This window comes from Rhagoletis pomonella, unplaced genomic scaffold (genome assembly GCF_013731165.1).
Source record: "Rhagoletis pomonella isolate Grant_MI unplaced genomic scaffold, Rhpom_1.0 Rhpom_scaffold_00008, whole genome shotgun sequence".
In the NCBI taxonomy this organism is placed as follows: domain Eukaryota; kingdom Metazoa; phylum Arthropoda; class Insecta; order Diptera; family Tephritidae; genus Rhagoletis; species Rhagoletis pomonella.
The window spans coordinates 46,501,124-46,519,933 of NW_023458562.1; the positions used below are offsets into that span (position 1 = coordinate 46,501,124).

Genomic DNA, 18,810 nt, shown 5'->3' on the forward strand with positions numbered 1-18,810 from the left:
ATCTTCGAAATTACGCTATCTTAAAATTTTGTCATTTGATACCTGTATTGTAATATTTGATTGATTTTGTATATATCTATGTTCCATTCCGTAGTTTTCGCATGATTATTATTTTAATTAAATTTTCTTAACAGGTGGCAACTTAAAAAAAAAGTAGCCTAATTTTCAATCTAGGTCATAAACTATCTAAGTGCAAAATTTCACCCAAATCGGTTCAGATATTTCTACGTGATAACCCACCAAGCATCCAAACATACAAACTTTCACATTTATAGTTTTTGTAGGATTAGAGCTGTCACGCCCCCTTTTCCGAATTCAGGAAAACTTCAGAGAAACCATCTGCGTGATAGCCCGAATATGCCGCATAAATTTTGTTGAATTCGGTGAAGCCGTTCTTAATTTATAAGGTAACACCAAAAACGTGCACTTGCGATTATATATACTGCTATTTTTCTCCATGAGTACGGAATTATCTCATATATCTATATACCAGTTTCCAGTACTCTACCACGAATATTTCTAGAGATATACAACATGAAAATTTTAGTTAGTATGGGAGGTGCCACGGCCCCTTATTATTTTTTTACTGAAATATTTGGTCCAACGTTTTTACCAACAATTCACGTTCACGTTTGGTTTGGTGGTCATAAGAAGGCATATCCTCTACTGTTGGCTTAGATAACCTAACGAAAGCGTTATGTTCGTGAAGAAGTTCTTGTGACAACAATGATCCGTTTAGTAGGTGGCAATTAAAAAATGGGGACTTATTTCAGACTAAATACCTTAAATATCTTACAATTGTATTTGTAGGCATTCATCAAGAATTGTCTCTAATCCATTTCGTGGTTGATTCAACAGTGGTAATTCGAATTTGATCCCTGGTGTCTCCGAATTACTCCATTTGACAATTTTTATAAATAACTCGACTCCAGCGCCACCTTGCGCTTTTTTTGCGATAGCTTTGCCCCTACCGTTACCAATTTCTATATATCTCGAATATGAGCCAAATCGGATCATAAATACGATTTTTAGTAATAACTCGACTGCACCGCCACCTGGCGTTTTAAGTTGTGAACCAAAACTATATATGAAGTAACTCAAACACATAAACAAACTTCATTAAAATCATTTCGGTCGTTCGGTGTATGTACATATGTATTTACAAAAACGTAAAAGTTTCAATAGTTTTGGAAGGCACCACGCCCCAATTTCCAATAGCCCCCACTCAAAATTGATTCCAAATATTTCCATACCAAGTTTTAGGACTCTACCACAAATACTTCCAGAGATATGCGGTATGGAAAATTCGATTTATATGGGAGTTTCCATGCTTCCTCGATATATCGAAATTATTATCAGTCTATAACCACCCTTGGAAAGTCCGCAGTGGGTGTCTCCTTTCTTCTTCTCCTTTATTGGCGCTGTAACCGCCTAGGCGATTTCGGTCGAGTCCAAAACAGCGCGCCAGTCATTTCTCTTCTTAGACAACTGACTCCAATTGGAAATACCAAGTGAAGCAAAGTCTTTCTCCACCTGGTCTTTCCAAAACAGAGGAGGCCTTCCTCTTCCTCTATTACCAGCAGTGCGGTTCGCGTTGAATACTTTCAGAGCTGGAGCGTTTCTGTCCATTCGAACAACATGGCCAAGCCAGCGAAGCTGCTGAATTTTAATTCGCTGCACTATGTCTATAACGTTGTAAAGCTCATACAGCTCATCGTTAAATCGTCTGCGGTACTCGCCGTCGCCAACACGTAAAGGCCCATAAATCCTCAACAAAATATTTCTCTTGAATACTCCTCCTTGGTCCGCCTCATCGGATGTTGGCATTTTCCTTGCTTCTGCGCTATATGCCAGCATGGACATGATGAGTGACTTATAGGGAGGGGTTTTCGTACGTCGTACTTTACTCCTGAATTGCCTACACAGTCCAAAGTGGCACATGTTGGCAAGAGTGAGAAACTAGCATTAGCCAATAAATAATAAAGTACAGACTACATGATAATAACCAAAGTAAAGGAGTTACAGAGCAAAAAGCATCATATCAAGGAGTTTTTTGATGGGACCTAATAAGAATATTGACTTGTTAGTACCGGTACTATTTCTTGCGCGTTTATTTGCCAACAGTTCTTCAACGGCTCGGCGCCAGTGAGTCATTCACAATCGTATGCTGCGAATGGAATGCCACATTATACTAAAGTCATCCTTTCGACATAAGCTACTATTCCATATGAACACGGATATATTGATATGGGAACACAATAAAATCTCATTCGAGTCCATTGGACCCGGCCGGTAGGCAAAGGGATATTTCACCTGTAATGTCCATTCCACATCCACAATAAAAAGAGGGAAAAAAAACGGAACGTAATGTTTCAAAGAGTGAGCGTGGAACTTAAACAATTGTGGATCATATCGCAAGTGTACATATTTTTGTGCTATGAGGTGGGGTTTGGGTATTTAGAACATTTTCAAAAAATTGTCCCGGCTTTGCGTCACAACAAATCTGGCAGCCCTAATCCAGCGTAACATTATCAGGAACTTTTCGTGCGCTTTAGGATGATCCTCTTCCTTCTGTACTAGGGATCCCTCGACATCACTGATTTCCTTTTTAGTGACCCTAGTAATCGGTTTAACCGTCAAATATTTTCTGCTAGTCTAAGTCTTAGAGTATTGTTGTACAATAGTCATATAACAAGCGTAGACGTACGTAGAAACATATGCGGTTTGCTGTTGATATAAAGAGAGAGAAGCAAAGTAAACGCCACGGTCATGCGGTGGTGAGTTTTTGTTAACACGCAGGTCCCATAAGATAGATTGAGTCAGCTGACACGTTCTCGGTTTTTACGTCCGTGAGTAACTGCGTTTTAACTTAACCTTTCCTAACCTAACCTAGCATAACCCAACAAAACCAAAGCGAATTCCTCAATTTTTTAAATCATATCAAATAAGTAACGCACTCAATAAAATTCTGCGCTCTCTTATTATTTGGTTATTTATTTTTTTTGTATAATTTTCAAAAGTTATCAGAAGTTATTCTGCCTTATCGGGAGTTTCGCCCGAAAAAAAAATTCACCCGAAATTTGTCATCCGCCCATAGTAAAACCATGGACACCAAAAGTGAAAAGTTAATCGGTTCGGTGAAAATTAAACTCACGATAAGGCTGATTAAGTTTTGGTGTTCATGTATCCAAAAAAAAAACTTGCAATGTAAATAGGGGAAAGCAAGTTACTGGATAATTTTTATATGAACAAAATCGAATTTAAAATAACGGATCCCGTACAACATTCACGTGAATACCACCAATGGACTGGATAAGAACGGCACGTGGATCCAATTGAATTTTCTGTGGCGTTTTGTCACAGGCCGTTACATAATGATTGCGATAGAAGTAGAGCAATCCCAACTTTGTTTGCATCATTGCGAAGCGTTCACCAATGCAATTATGGGGGCCAGTGCCGAATGGTATATATGCATTCATATTGTTGTCTTGCTTATTTTCAGGTAGAAAACGATCGGGATTAAATTGCTCGGGATCTTTGAAATTCTAAAAGAATACAAACAGAAAATATTCAAGTAAACGCGTTATAAAAGTTTTTTTAAGCATAAGATAAACAAAATGTCAGCTTCAAACAGAAGCACTCACCTTTGGATCCATTTGTACGGCATGATTTGCTACGTAGATAGGCATATCTTCAGGTACATCGAAATCTATGCCGAATTCCTTCAGCGAATAACCCTTTTCACCCGCTTTTGGCGTGCACACGCGATCGATGAAAGGTAATGGCGGATAACGGCGTAGCACTTCCTTTACAACATTATCCATATACTTCAGGCCCACTATCAGTTCGTAGGCCACCTTGCCGTCATTACTCTGCAAAGCTGTGCGTATCTCTTCGCGTAAACGTTGCTGCATTTCGGGGTGACGCGCCATTTCGAACATTGTAAAAGACATAGTTGCTGATGTGGTCTCAAAGCCAGCCGAGAAGAAGATAGCTGCTTGTGCCGCCAAAGCGTCTCCTTCTAAAATGAATGGTTTTTTACCTTCCTTCAGTTCTTTTTCAGCTTCACGTCGGAATTTAATCAAAGTATCGATGAGATCATTGCGTACAGCACCCGATCGCTCGCGTTCCTCCATAACATGATTGATGGTGTTGCGTAAGAAGACTGTCGTTTCTGCGGAGAAGACTTTGAAGCGGAATATTTTTACTAACATGGGTATAAAGAAGAAAGCTTTGAACTCCATGGCACGTAGCCAAGTGAAGGTGAAAATCCTTTTGCCACTCTTGCGGAAAATCCCATTGGGGTCATTAAGGCTGTTTGCCTGTACCCCATAAGCGGTGATTGCAATCACGTCAGTTGTATAGAGCGCATTCGGTTCCTTTACATCCAACACTGTAGAATTAGTTTTCGGATCCATTTTCAATGCGCACAAATACTTGTCATATTCGAGTGCAATCTGCGAGATGTGAGTAAAAAATTATATATTTAAATTATTTGCAAATGCATAGGAGCGGTTGTTATACATATAATGTAAAAAATAATATTGTAAATAAGTAAATAAAATGTGACATCCAAGTGCATATTTACAGATTACTCATACGCAGAGGTGGGCACTAAATACCACAAACAAGCGTGAGCTAAAAGTGAGAATGTGTTAGTGTGCCTAATTCATTTTGCATTCTGTCGTATTCTCATCTGCGCTCTCGCTCGTTTAGCACCTGCTAAGGGTCTGATTATGCATCCTTCGCATAACTTCGCACAACCGTTTGTACCAGTACAATAAAAGTGTAACTTAATTGTGAAGCAAAATCTAAACTCAACAGATCGCTAAACTTTTAAAAGTTCTGCTAATTTCTGGAATAAATACAAAATATATCCATAGTACATACGAAATTACAGTTTGAAGTTTATGCGAAGTTATGCGAAGTTGTGCGAAGTATATATAATCAGACTATAACTCTCTGCCCATGCCTGCCCGTACGCCACGATGCCCTAACCCCTCAGTAATAAAGACTGGCCGCTGCGGGGAGTAACGTTAGCTTATACAGACCTTAAGTTTGTTTACGCGAACACTAATGCTAACTATTAACTAAGGGTATTCAGACTATACTCGTTAAGGTCTTAATTCGGTATTCGGTAACTCCCACCATTGTTTTGTTTTTGTAAATTACCGAATATATCATTACCAACTTAACGAGGTGGTTAGTCTGATAATGTAGTAATACACGCGTTAAAATGTCAGTTGATTCCTTTCTGTCACTTATTTTCTAGAATTTTCTCGTGCGAAAAGTGTATGCATTTTATCAAAAGTTCAATAAATCTTTCTGTTGTGGAATTCATAAATGTTTATAAATAAAAGGATTTCACGTCAGCTGATTCGAAAGTAATTTTAACCAGAAAAAGGATAAGGGGCGTTCGAAGTTGAAAGTATTACCGAGTTACCAGATAGCGAATTAATACATTAATGGGGATAGTCTGAATACCCTTACTGTATATTTTGTTCGAAAAAAGTAACTACTTTTGTGGGGTGATAGCCGCAAAAAAGTCAGACCTGGATACCGCTGCATTACACTTCAAATAGCTTGTAACTTACTACTTTTAGACATAAAATATCAATAACAAACATTTTGTTATTTCTTTAAATTTTTTTTTATATTTTTATTTATTTAATTTACATTCAACATTGCATATTTGTATATTTTTTTTACATATCCTGCAGTAGGTGGTCCTATATCCGAATTCCATTAGACATAACATCAAAATGATAATATAAAATTTCGAACTTCATTTTATTTGACCTGAATACGAAAAAAAGATTTGTGAAGTGCAGAAAAATATGTATTCAAAGCAATTTTAGTATGAGGATTTTTAAATAGAAACTTGTAAAGAAAACAAACTTTACAACTCACCGGTTTTGTCATAGCTAATTAAAAGTGAGGTATTTATCGAAATCCCGCCAAAAAGCTAACTACAAGTTAGTTATATTTTGCAATTGATAATTTTTCACTGCAGGGTCACTACGTACATATGTATTTAATTTCAAGTGAAGTATGATTTAGAGCACAGATCGTCTTTCACTCGATAGTTTTTTGACGTAGAATATGTCTTACGCTTCGATATGGATGCCGAGCTCACATGTTGTAGTTGTAATGTTTAGAGCAGCCAACTCATACGCACACTTACGCAATCACATGTTGCGAATGCGGATGTCAAATATTTGTAAGAAATAATTTTGGTGAGTACATTAGGTGGTTTAGGTAAATAAAAAATGGAAAAGTTAGTAATTTTTAATAATGTTTTCTTTTATTTAGGACTTAAATTAAAAAATTGGAACATTGTATTTAATAAAGAGTAATTTTGCTGCCTTTTCGGGTTACAGGTCGTAAATCAAACCTGCTCCACTAAATAACTACCCGCTCGAGGCAACAAACTTGAAACTTGACAAAATTGTGAATTCATTTCGATTGACGCTGCACCAGTTTAAAGGGATTTTCAGTTAAGTATATTTCTTTTTCTACTGTGGTGCAATAATTCCTTTTTGAGAATCGCATCGGGGCTGCAAATTTTAGATGTATCCTCCTGACTTTCACCTTCACAATCTAGCATCATGGGAAGATCGTTGTTTTAACACCGTTGTATTCCAATTTGGAGCATTGGCATTTTCAGAATTTGGAGAACCTTTACGTCACCAGCGTTTTTTCGATTTTAGTTTTTGTAATTCATTTTTAATCCTATCATCTGTGACTGGTTTGAAATATGTGTGCTTATAGCGAGGTTGTGAATACATAGGTGGAAATGGCAAATAAATTGCCATTTTCTAGGAATGAAAATTTCGAAGAAAATTCTGTTTTGAAAGTCGTGGCTGCCAGCAGAATTAGTTTAAAATCATGTTATTTTGTTAAAAAGGTACCTGGTTTTTATAATAATTTGAATTATTGGAATCACGGACGATAAAGGTTTGAGATCTGCTTAGTTCCTGGGTTTGGATTCACCTGTAATGAATATCTGGTAATTTTTTTTTATTAGTTAGCTGAGCTCGGCTTTTCCTAGTTGCAGGCAATCACAATTAATTACTCACCGCTGTCGGATCAAGAAGTGAATTTTGGATTTTTTGAACAGACCTTTGACAAATAATATTCGATAGTTCCATAATTTTTACCTAATTAAAGGTGATCTTTTAACGCGCTCTTTATTGCCAGCCGTTGAACATTTCCGCTGGAAATACATACTCTTATCTTGGCTTTAAATTACGAAAGAAGGGGTACGTAGGGGGACAGTCTGAGCGTAGCATCTCCACAGGCAAAAAATTTTAGGTAAAATTTTTTGTTTGCCAGATATACGTTTTATCAGTGCACTTGCACTATATTCGCATTCGCAAAAGCTCCGCATTGATTATGACAAATGCGGAAGCGAATGCGAATGTTAAAATGTATTTGGACGTTCCGCGGTTGCGAATGCGAATATTCGCAACAACCCTGGTGTGAATACCTAAATATTTTGCTTTATCCCAATCACGAAAAATATTTTGTGGAAATTTTGCAATAGAAGATTGCTGTATTGTACCAGTCTTTCGACTACAATACCAATAGCCCAATATAAAAATGCACATATCTATACAATGTACCAATCGAGTGACACTGCCTTAAAAATTGACACAATTAATTAAAATAAAAATTCAACAAAACAGAACACTTAATATTCTCCGAATATTCCTGATTTGGATCGTTAGCATCTGCTTACCTCAGAATATATTCAATGCGGCTTTCACAGTGCATTTCACACAGCTTTCGAGGATTCGATTTTAAAGAAATTTTCCTTAAATTTCTTCTACAGACAATAGCGAAGAACATATAAATCATCAAACATTTTTATCTTAAAATTAAATCGCATAAGGTGACTTATGTATTTAATTCTTTTTAGTTTTAAAGATAGGTTGCCATATCTTAAAATATGGTATAGAGCTCTTTCAAACACGTTTCGTTTGATATCCGTACTGTTATATTGGATAAGAATTTTTGTTATTTAAATAACCTTTTTGAATTTCTTTCGAAAGGTGGCAACCCTATTTATTTTTTTCTACATTAAAATTTTTGTATACGTTCTCAGTGCAATCGCATTATCGCAGCGCATTCAAATTAAAACTGTTTTTTGATATTTTAAATATCTGGCAACACCATTTTTTTATTTATTTTTTCTTTACAAACAAACAAAACGAAATAAAAACGAACCAAATCCCTTGAGCTGTTCTTGAGTAAAGGTGGATCAGAATAGCATGCGTATCCGTATGCGTATGTTTGACATTTACGCTTGGAAGTCAAAATCCATAAAACTTTCTTACGTTTAAATGTGTTGCTATGTATGTGCTGCCATACAAATTTGTCCATTCACCTACGCTTGTATACTCATGCTATTGAGATCCGCCTTTATGCGATAACAAACGAATAGCAATTCATTTTGATATATAAAGATAAGTGAAAAAATTATATGGCAGCATGATTCCGTCACGGCTCTCTTTCCACTTGGAAATTTAACTTAGAAATCCAAAATCTATAGTTTTCCAAGTTTCTGAGTGAAGTTTTTTTTGCCTGATTTACCATTTTCAGGTCAATTATAAAGACATACAGATGCATTAATGTAAAAGAACATGTGATATTTAAGGAACCAAAATTTTTGGTTTTTATCATTTTCATATATGTATGTCTGCTTAAAAAAAACAAAAACAAAAAAAAAATCGCACATTTATATCTGGTCAAAGCAACCCAGCAAACATTTGGAGTCATAAATGAGTCTTTAAGGAGTCCTATTTCGGAGCCTTTACGCTCATAATAAGCTAATTTAAGAGTCCGATATGAGCGGCGTTTCCCTTCCTCCGAAGGTCGACTTTACTGTTTCACATATACGCTATAAATCATTGAACAAGTACATAAATTACGTCATTCTGAGCTGTTATTGTAAAATTTAATAGGCCCAAATTTTATTTTATAAGTCTGAGCAGATATGTACATAAATGTATACATACTTTCTTTGAAACAAAACAGTAGCCTACTTTTGATAATATATGTATGTAAGTATGCACCTAATAGCTATGCCGAATGTGGGATAAAAAAAATATATATAAATATATAAATAAATAGTAACTGAGCAAACAACGAAGACAATAACAATATTACTTTCTTGTTTGTTTTGTACTTATTTTGCACTCGTTATATTTGGTTTTGTTCTTCATCGAGAATTTCATGTATGTATATTTCACCAACGAGGTTATATTATATAAATCGATATACTAAAAAAGTGTGCAGACATGCCACAACTTTTTTTTACAGAATGACACTACAACGTCCTAGGTATATGCAAATGATTACACTTTAGCTTGATCGCATCTACTTCTCAACTATATGTCTACGTATATACATATATGTACATACATCAGTTTTCGATAGGCCAGATAGTTTCTAAGAAATCAATTAATAACTCCAGAATTTTAGTTTTTTTTTGTGAAAAATTTAAAAAATTCTAACTTTAACAGGGGAAAAATAAAAAAATGACGACTGTTTTGTTTCTTTATTATTTTTTTGTTAATTAGTTTCTCAGAAACTATCAGGCCTATCGAAAAGTCATTTTTACAAAATTAACTCGCAAAAAAAATTAACTCGATTTTCGAAATCACCGTGCAATTCCACATAGGAATTGGATAGTGGCATCCATAGAACGTGCTTGCTGTAAACCAGTGATACCAAACATGGTTGCCACTCCCCAACATTTTTTTCTACCAAAATCTCTTAAGAAAAGTTACCAAAAGTTACCAAATCTTCGCTACCAAAATCTTCACTTCTTCAGTGAGAAAAAAATATGCTGAATAACACTGCTATATTTCATAACAAATACTTACAGCCCGGTTCTGTGCACTTAATAAATTCAATATTTTTATAATTTGTCAATTTTTGATTATTTATCCAGACACAGAACTTTAAATCTATTTTCTTGATAAATTATCAAGATTGAAAATGCTATTGACAATTATAATTTTTTTATTAGAAAATATTTTTCTATCAATTAATTACTGCACGATTTTCCATCATCCCTTGTCAAATTTGGTTTGGAGACAAACCGGTTTCGGCGTTGTGCCATTTTCAGTGTAATTTTTCGTTCGGAATGTGCCGATACTTGGACCTGCGACTCACGGAATAATAGCACCGGCACACAAAAACAGTGGCGGGTGCTTTTAACCGTTCGTTTGACTCGTGCGAAATTTCGAGTAAATTGCTAAAATTGCTATTTTTTCGGTTGTTCATAATTTACTGTACGTCGAAATATATGTCGGTAGGTGTCGAAATACATGTCGGTAGATGGGTCTGGTAAAAAGCATGGACTTTACCAAAAATTGTCGATGGCCAGTATTAAAATATGAGAGGGTAGAATTCAAAATTTATCGCAAAAATTTTAAAGTTGTTTTAAAAGTGCAGCCCTTGGCGCTGCCAAGGTAATTCAAATATTACCAGTATTCGAATATGAGATGACTCTAATTTAATAGAAGCAATTTTGTAAAAGTGTCAGTAGTGCTGCCACTGAAAGTCGAAGGGTTTTTATAATTATGCATATTCAAAACATAATTCATTTCTTTCTAGGAATGCAAATAGATGTTTAGTTGCAAAAGTTACCAAAATGAAATAAAAGTTACCAAGTTACCAAACCGTTTAAAAGTTACCAATTTTGGTAGAAAGTTACCAATTATGGCAACCATGATACCAAAGCATTTGTTGGTTCCCATTTGCTTTTTAAATCGATTTAAAGTCGTGAATTTATTTTATTTTTTTTTGTTTTTTTTTTTTTATTTCAAGAAATTACACCTGAAAACACGAAATTACAAATTGAGATAAATAGAAATGGTAGCAAATTTTTTCAAATCCTTTCGTACTTTTTCATTGTTTAGCCAGCTTAATCACATGCTGTTGGTCCGATTCCCATCACCTTCAACTTTTTGAAATTTGCTGCACTTTGTTATTTTTAATTTCTGCATAAACAAGTTTAGATACATATAAATTTCGAAATATTATTTTTTTTATATTGGAACAAGGTGTTGACTCATAATTTGGATCATACATGACTCCTAAAAGATTCATATAAGAGTCACACATTTTTCGTTTTTGAAAGTTATATTTCTTACGCAACTAGGACTCCTTTCAGACTCATATGTGTATTCTAAACGCTCAGAATATGTTTGCGGGATAGATTTTTTCTATTCGTTTGTCTGTGAAAAACATTTAAATTTTTGAAATCTCACTCATGAGAAATATCAATGGTGACATTTTACATCAAAATTCTGAGCTCTGCTGAAAAGCTCATTGCACCTACGTGATGTTGCCTATTATGCGAGTAGTAAAAGAAAACTTAAAGGTCGTGCCTCGGGCTATTACCGTTTCGGTTCTAGTAATCCATTTTAAGCTGTGCATCATTTTTTTTTTTAATGTCAGTTATGCTACATACTCTGGCTCTCAAGGCCTCATACCAACCAATTACACATGTACCGCCAAGTAGTGAAAAGTACATATTCCAATATATGTGTATGCTTGCTCGGAAATGTTATATATTTGTGCCAAAAATGCGCGACATTTTTTTGTTTTCACTCTTTCTGGTTGTTTAGGCTTCTAACTTGTTACATATTTTACATACGTTATACATTTACGCACTTACCTCCTCGATCAGTGGAAACATTTGTTTCATCCGGCCACTTGAGAAAACGGGCGTCAACTTCACGCGTATCTCCTTCCATCTGGGATTCTTCGCAAAGAACAAACTATTTGAGCCCAACGAGTCGGAGTGCGGATCGGAAGCGGAATGACGATTTGAGAAATAATTGAAATCCTTAATCAAAATTGTTTTGATCAGCTCCAAATCGCGTATCAACAAAGAAGGTTTATTGAAAACGTATATGCCAACCGCTGCATGATCCTTAGCCTTTTCGTGATTATACAAATACTGGAACCACGAACAGGGATCGCTCTCAGAATTGATAATACCCTTGAGATTGCCAAAAATCATTGTCGGCTCAATATAAGGCACACGATGACGTCGCCAATACGAATATTGATATTGCAGCCACAGGTAAAGTGCGAAGAAGAAGAAGGCCAGAGTGGCTAAGATCTCAGTTAAGTGGGCGGTTAAGGCGCCCGCAACGCCCGAGAGCATATTTATGGCGACCATAGTTTCCCAAGTGATTTTGTTCACTAACGTCGATATTATTTATTTTTCTAATAATAGATATATCAAATTGCAATTATTAGAGTAATAATTCACGTTAGAACACAATATGAACAAATTAGTTTAAACTGATTGCGAGTGGCGGGTGCCTAAGCGCTTTTATACCGCTATCAAGAGTGTTCATTTGTGCGTATCAAACGATAACGAACGTATCAAATGGCAACACCAAATTTGGTAACTGAGTAACAGTGTTGCCAGATTTTGTTTTCAAAAAACTGTGAATTCCCAAGAAAAAAACTGTATTTTCAACAAAAAACTATAACTTTCAGACACGAAGGGATTTTTGGATTGTTAAGGTTTTTTCAACCGTATGATTGGAATGCAGCTGACTTCTTTTTAATCAAAGAAGAAAATACGGAGTTGCCTCTCTTTTGCACTTAAAAATTTACTTACGAAAAAACGAAAATAAATATTTTAATGCATTCTTTAAAATCTGATGGCGTTATTCATAAAAAATAAAGTAGGTTTAAAGAGCTTTATAAATTGACGTTTTCATAAATTTTTCAATTTATAAACCTTCTATAAAGCTACTTTATTTTTTATGAATAAGGCCATTAGATTTTTACAAAACTGTAATTTTTACAGGGGGGTAATTTAAAGAAAACGGTAAGCTTGCCTCAAACTGTGAATATGGCAACATTCCTGAGTGAGCTCCTCTGTGTGTGTGTGTGCGCGACTGCCCCTCGAATAGCGTATTGCACATCCTATCTACATATGTATTTATTTAGGAGTAAAGTTCAACAAGTTGCAAAACGTACATATCCCCTGATATCCCGCGAGAAAATGGGTATTGCATTATTTCTGCCATCATGAAAAGATTGACGATTGTGATTGAATGAAATCAAGCGTCCTAGCATAAGCAAATGGGTAATGTAAAATCGAAAATTTTAAACCTTTGAATCATTTAAAATATCGAATTATTGCACCTATACACTGAGCCGATAGCATGGTTTCATGGTTAATAAGCCGATTGTAAGCAATGTAATTCAAGTTGAACATTTGAGAACAAAATTCGTATGTCTGGCTGTAACTGAACGTGCTGAGGTGATTGCTGTTATTTGTTGGCTTCCAGCAATACGAATGCCGTCAGCGCGAAACATCATTTTTATCTCTTTCTGTTTTTGGTTTTTCTTAATTACGAAAAAGCTTCTGTGAAGTGCAGAACCAAATAAAACGACGTTGTTGCCGTTACAACAACAACAACAACAACAACAACAACAAATTGAAGTTGAAAATTTGCAGACACTTATATTAAGCGGCTGTAGCTGAGTGTGCGGAGATGCTTTCTGTTGTTTGCTAACGTACATGCGGTTTCATATCTCACCTTGTTAAAATGATAATAAACATTTTTGTTTTACATCTCCAAATTATGAAAAAGCATCTGTGAAATGCAGAACATAAGCGAATTCAAACGAACAAATCGCGAACCAAAAGTTTGGTTAATGTAAACAGAATTGTGGTTAATATTACCAAATCATCGTTGAAAATATCAACCAAGGCATTTTTAATATTAACCAAAAATTACATTGATTCCTTTTCAAGTTTGAATTTGGTAATATTAACCAATTTTTTGTTGATTTTTCTTTCAGTATATTTGTCGAGTTGGAAGCAGTGATGCCAGACATTCTCTGTTAAAAATCCCACGATAATCGGAAAAAAACCTTTAATTACCCACATCTTAAAAATTTATCCCACAAAATTTAAAACATGTATTTCAGTAGTAAAGAAGTAACATTCATAAATTACCTTAATATACATATATGGTGAAAATTTTTGTCTTTAACGTTACAGAAAAAAATTTTCGTTTATAGAAAAATTTCCTTTTATGTAAATTTTCTGGGTAAAAAAATCAATTAAATAAGTGCAATGCAGATGTTTATGCAGAAAACGAAGCCTACGAATATGTACCACATAAATATATATCGTCGTTTAAAGTACAAAACCGCGTATCGTCGTTCTGCAAAACCGCGTAACAGACATTTTTTGCCGAAAATTGGATTTGCTCACACTAGCTCTAGGCTCAATCCTTATCCTGAAATATACTAGCCAGAAAGGCGATTGCTTTATAAAAAAGAGAACCATTTTGAAATATGAGTGTTTCTACTCTCTAGAAAATAATTTATCCAACCTCACATACGCGGTTTCGCGTAACTTCATATGCGGTTTTGCATTTTGGTGATACGCGGTTTTATACATTAAACGACGATATGTATACCGTATGTAGACCGTTTATGGCAAAAGGTATACCATATCAAGCAAGAGATATCGCATACCTCTTATCCTATAAACGACGCGTGCTTATATACGTACATACATATATATGTGTATGTGGATGTACCGCTACTAAAGCCTTTTCGCCGATGTCGAAGCTGTACCAAAAAAAATTTACCAAGTCCCGTTGCAACCACTACCATGCTGTCCCGTTGAAACCACGTCCGCGGCTTACTGTATGCACTTTATACGTTTTTCATCTAGGCATGGATTCCGTGGCTCCGTGTCACGGTCGTCGTGTCGAGTAGCCGCTTACATATCTCGCTGTTATGGTGGTGTTCTTGTTAACACCAATACACTGCTACACTGCTGCGACTTCGATGAAAATTAGAGCTCTGCTGGGTCGCGGTTATCGCTGTTGTTTGTTAGGAGCTGCTAACTGGGTAGAACCGCACGTGGCTGGCCCCGCTGCTGTTCATTGGGTAGCAAAGGCAACTTGTGGAGTTTTTTTTCCATTCCTACTCTCACAATAAATGTCTTTGAATTAATTAAATGTTATTAAAAAAAAAGGGAAATCTATAATAGCATGCCAGTACAATTTTCGCTTGAAATAAAATTGCGGTCACTTTAGTTATAAAAATGTAGTTTTTATTTTCTTACACGACCGGCGTATTTAAAAGACGTATGTCGAATGATTAACAGCTAAGTGAAAGATATGTGGGGCAATTAAACCAACATAAATAAATAAGTGACAGTGCTGAATTGGCGCTGCCATATTGCTGGTGTTGCCGTAACATCACCCTCCTCGGGAAAAGATACTTGCAAGGCGATCAGGCTAGCAGGAATCTTCCAACCCAATGAGCGATGTCAAATTGATTTGGAGGAACGAGATACTTAAAAAATGGACACGAAAAATTTTGGTCAGCCGAAAATCATTATAACAACATATTACACAACCTAAGAAGAAAGGTTTCTGTGTTTTATCATCTACTTTATTATGCTTACTATATTAAACAGAAAAACTTAGTTCAATTTTCTTCATTATAAGCAAAATGGCGCAATTTATATTTGAGCACTCTCACTTGGCTATGGACATCCGTTTTTGTGACAGTATCTGCTGCTCTCTGCCAATTAACTTTGAAATGCTGCTCATTTTAGATGTATTCTTTCGTTTTTAGCTATTTTCTTTAAAAAATTTTCAACGGGTCGCAATTGTGAACAGTTTGGTGGGTTGTGGTCCTTTTGAACAATATTTACCCCGTGACCGGCATACCAGTTCATGGCAAGAGGGCTGTAATGGCACAATGCTAAATCGGGTCAGAACAGAACTGAGCCGTCATGTTGCTTTATGAACGACAGCAAACGTTAGTGCAAAGACTCCTTCATATAAATTTCTTGAGAGCCGTGGTTAGGCATTTTTTGCTCTTCGTGCCACACTGGCAGATGTGATTATTAGGCCAAAAAATAACAAAAAATAATAAACTTGTCCAACATTTTTTTCTTGAAGGCATCATGGACTGCATTTGTCTTCATTGCATTATAAAACTCAGCGCCCCTTATCTGCTTAAAGTCTGTTTCGACGTATGTTTCTCCCCAAGCTCACACTTCGCCGAACACATTTTGAAGTATACGTAGAAGTTACAAAAAGTTGATAATAGAAATTAATAACGACAACGTACCCTATGAATGTGTATACTTACATTTTATTTACAGTTAGTTTTACGCAAGTGATGAGTAAACACAATCGACTAGTCTTTTTTTGTGTCCATTCTTTATACAAAATTGTGCAAATTTATTTTTTCCTCGTTTCCCTTCTAATTCATACCACAAATTTAAAAAAATTTTCACTTTAAATAAGTAATACCAATTATGTAATAACCAATTTTTCTTATTTGATTTATCAATTTTGAGAATACAATATAATTTTTAATAAAACTTTGGGAATTAATTCTTGTGCGTTTCTTCTCTTACTTACTATTAGTATGAGATATACCCTTGTGGTCAGCTGATTAAGTTAAGTGACATTTTGACCAGGTTTTATTATTACAATGCTTTTATCAACGTGCAATGTTGTATGTCCAGACACCTTTGCTATAATTATAGATTATAAACAAAGTTCAAATGAAAAAGTCCAGACATCAACCTCGTCGGTAGGTATCATATCAAAGACCATACAATAGACACGAGAGATAAATGTCGCCTTGCTGGAAGTAGTTTAATATTGCACCTAAAAATATACACAACATACGCTACAGCGGAAATGGAAGTATCAGAGTTTCGTTGAATTATTGATGTGTATACATGTTTGGTTTCGATAATGGTAAAATTTGCGAAGATGTAACGCATCGCCCAGCAAAAAATGTCGAAGGACTAGACAGAGACGCACACATGTTGTCTGTCTCAGTGGGTGAATTTGGTGTAGTGACTTGGGAACCACTTGGAAAACGGAGGGCCAGTTGGTAACCAGTCTGAGAGTCGCCAGGGTCTAGTTGGGAAACAGTTTGGGACTAGACCGAAACTTATTAGAACCATTTTTGGACCAGTTGGTTGATTTGAGCTCCAGTGCCCGTTTTTCGGCGTTTAAGGTGTTTTAAAGTTGTTGTTGTAGCGGCTACAACAACCCCGCCCAGGTCGGTTAATATCTCAGTCATTATCGTCAAGTTCCACTAACGGCAGCCCTAAGAACCGTGCAGCCTCAATAGGCTCTGTCTACAGTGACAAAGGCGTTAGGGTTGTCGGGTTTTCCGGGCATACGAAGAGACGTTTCGAGTCATGGGGTGTCTCTCCGCATGCCGGAATCTCATTTGGTACATCTAGTTTAGTCTGCTCCGGTTTAATTTTAACCTGCTGCATTAGCCAGAGCGAAGTTGGGCTATTGTGGTTGAAGATGAAGCTCCGTCTCGTCAATGTCCGGTAGAACAGCATTCACATATTTGGAGTCTACATAACTCGAGACTGACTCCCTGTGAATGCCGTTCAGGGCCTGTCGATAATCTGACGGGTCCAGAGGTTGTTTAATGAACTTCTGGACTTCGTCCGTCAGTTCGTAGAGATGCCTTCTGACGTGCCTGGGCAAGGTCTCTTCTGCAAGCAGTTGCCCATTTGGATGACCACGTCTATGGCTCCCAACAAGAAACTGCCTGCAGAGAGCAGGTGGTGTTCTGGCGACATCAGAAGCCATCCAGTCGCTGTCCGTAGTGCAGTATTTTGCGTCGTCTGCGGCTTCATCCACTGCGTCGTACTAGTCTCCGGCGACCACCATACTGGTTCTGCGTAATTTAAAACCGGCCGGCCTATTGCCTTGTATGTTGCCAGCAACGTTTTTTTGTCTTTGCTTTAAGTACTGCCGGCTAGCGTCTTGAGGCCCTTGTTGCGGCTCTGTACTTTGTTGACAATAGCGGTTGCGTGCGCAAAGAAGGAGAGCAGACTGTCGAAGGGTACTCCGAGTATTATGGGGTCATTCACCGTCGGAATTAGTGTATCATTGACGTCAATTACAGGCGGTAGCCTGACCTTCTTCGTCCAGGTGGTGAACAAGGTCGCAGACGATTTCGTAGGGGAGAGGGTTAGGCTCCTCGCAGTGAAGAAGCGAGAGAGCTCGGAGAGATGCCCATTTATTTTCGAACACACCGTTTGAGCCTCTATGTAGGGCTGCTCAGGTGGGCTGGGGTTAGCCGTGGAAGCTGGTCTGTTTAAGCAGCAGGGGGCCACAAATGTTGTGGTCCACTGCCGATGGGTTCGTACTCCTTAGCAGACTCTGAGGTGACTCCACCCGTCACAAGCATTGCACTTGACTGAGGTGGAGCTGTGGTGTAGTCGTCTCTGGCATACACAGCAGGTGTAGGTTTCTGGCCCTGGGTTTGACTCGATGCCAGTCCTGAGCAGAAGAATACGTAGCAAATGTAGCCCTATGGACTAACAACTTGTGAGATACTTCGCCGACCTAAACGGGGTTAGATCGCCGAAACAACAACCCTTGGTCGGGTAAAACCCGAGTGATTCCGGTACGTAGAACCGGCTGTCGTGGGAATGTGTTTTAACGTACTTTTGGATGCGGGGAGTGCCGTATTAAGCACCGATCTCTTAATATCGTTTAATTAATTCAATATCTATTTCAAAATTTTATACAGACAAGACTAAAACGTAGAAAATAAATAAAATAAAATAAACTTTTTAAGGGGGAGTGTCCGGAAGCTGCAGAGAGAAAAGATGCCGTCCACAGAGCCACGCTGCGATCCACAGTGGTTCGGATAGCAGATCTAGCTGGACGAAAGTCAATTTTTTTTTGTTTTTAAAATACTTAATGGTACTTGGAATACATTCCTGACAATACATTCAAA

At 36.8% G+C, this 18,810-nt stretch overlaps 1 protein-coding gene across 1 annotated transcript; it reads right to left on the reverse strand.

Annotated features, from left to right (window-relative positions):
* Positions 1 to 2,972: 2,972 nt before the first annotated feature.
* On the reverse strand, positions 2,973 to 12,202 carry LOC118744994 (probable cytochrome P450 6g2). Its single transcript, XM_036478475.1, has 3 exons — positions 11,693 to 12,202; positions 3,645 to 4,457; positions 2,973 to 3,545 (listed from the first exon to the last, which is right to left on the reverse strand). The coding sequence occupies exons 1-3, from the start codon at positions 12,200 to 12,202 to the stop codon at positions 3,261 to 3,263; spliced, it is 1,608 nt and encodes a 535-aa protein (XP_036334368.1). The 3' UTR covers positions 2,973 to 3,260.
* Positions 12,203 to 18,810: the final 6,608 nt, after the last annotated feature.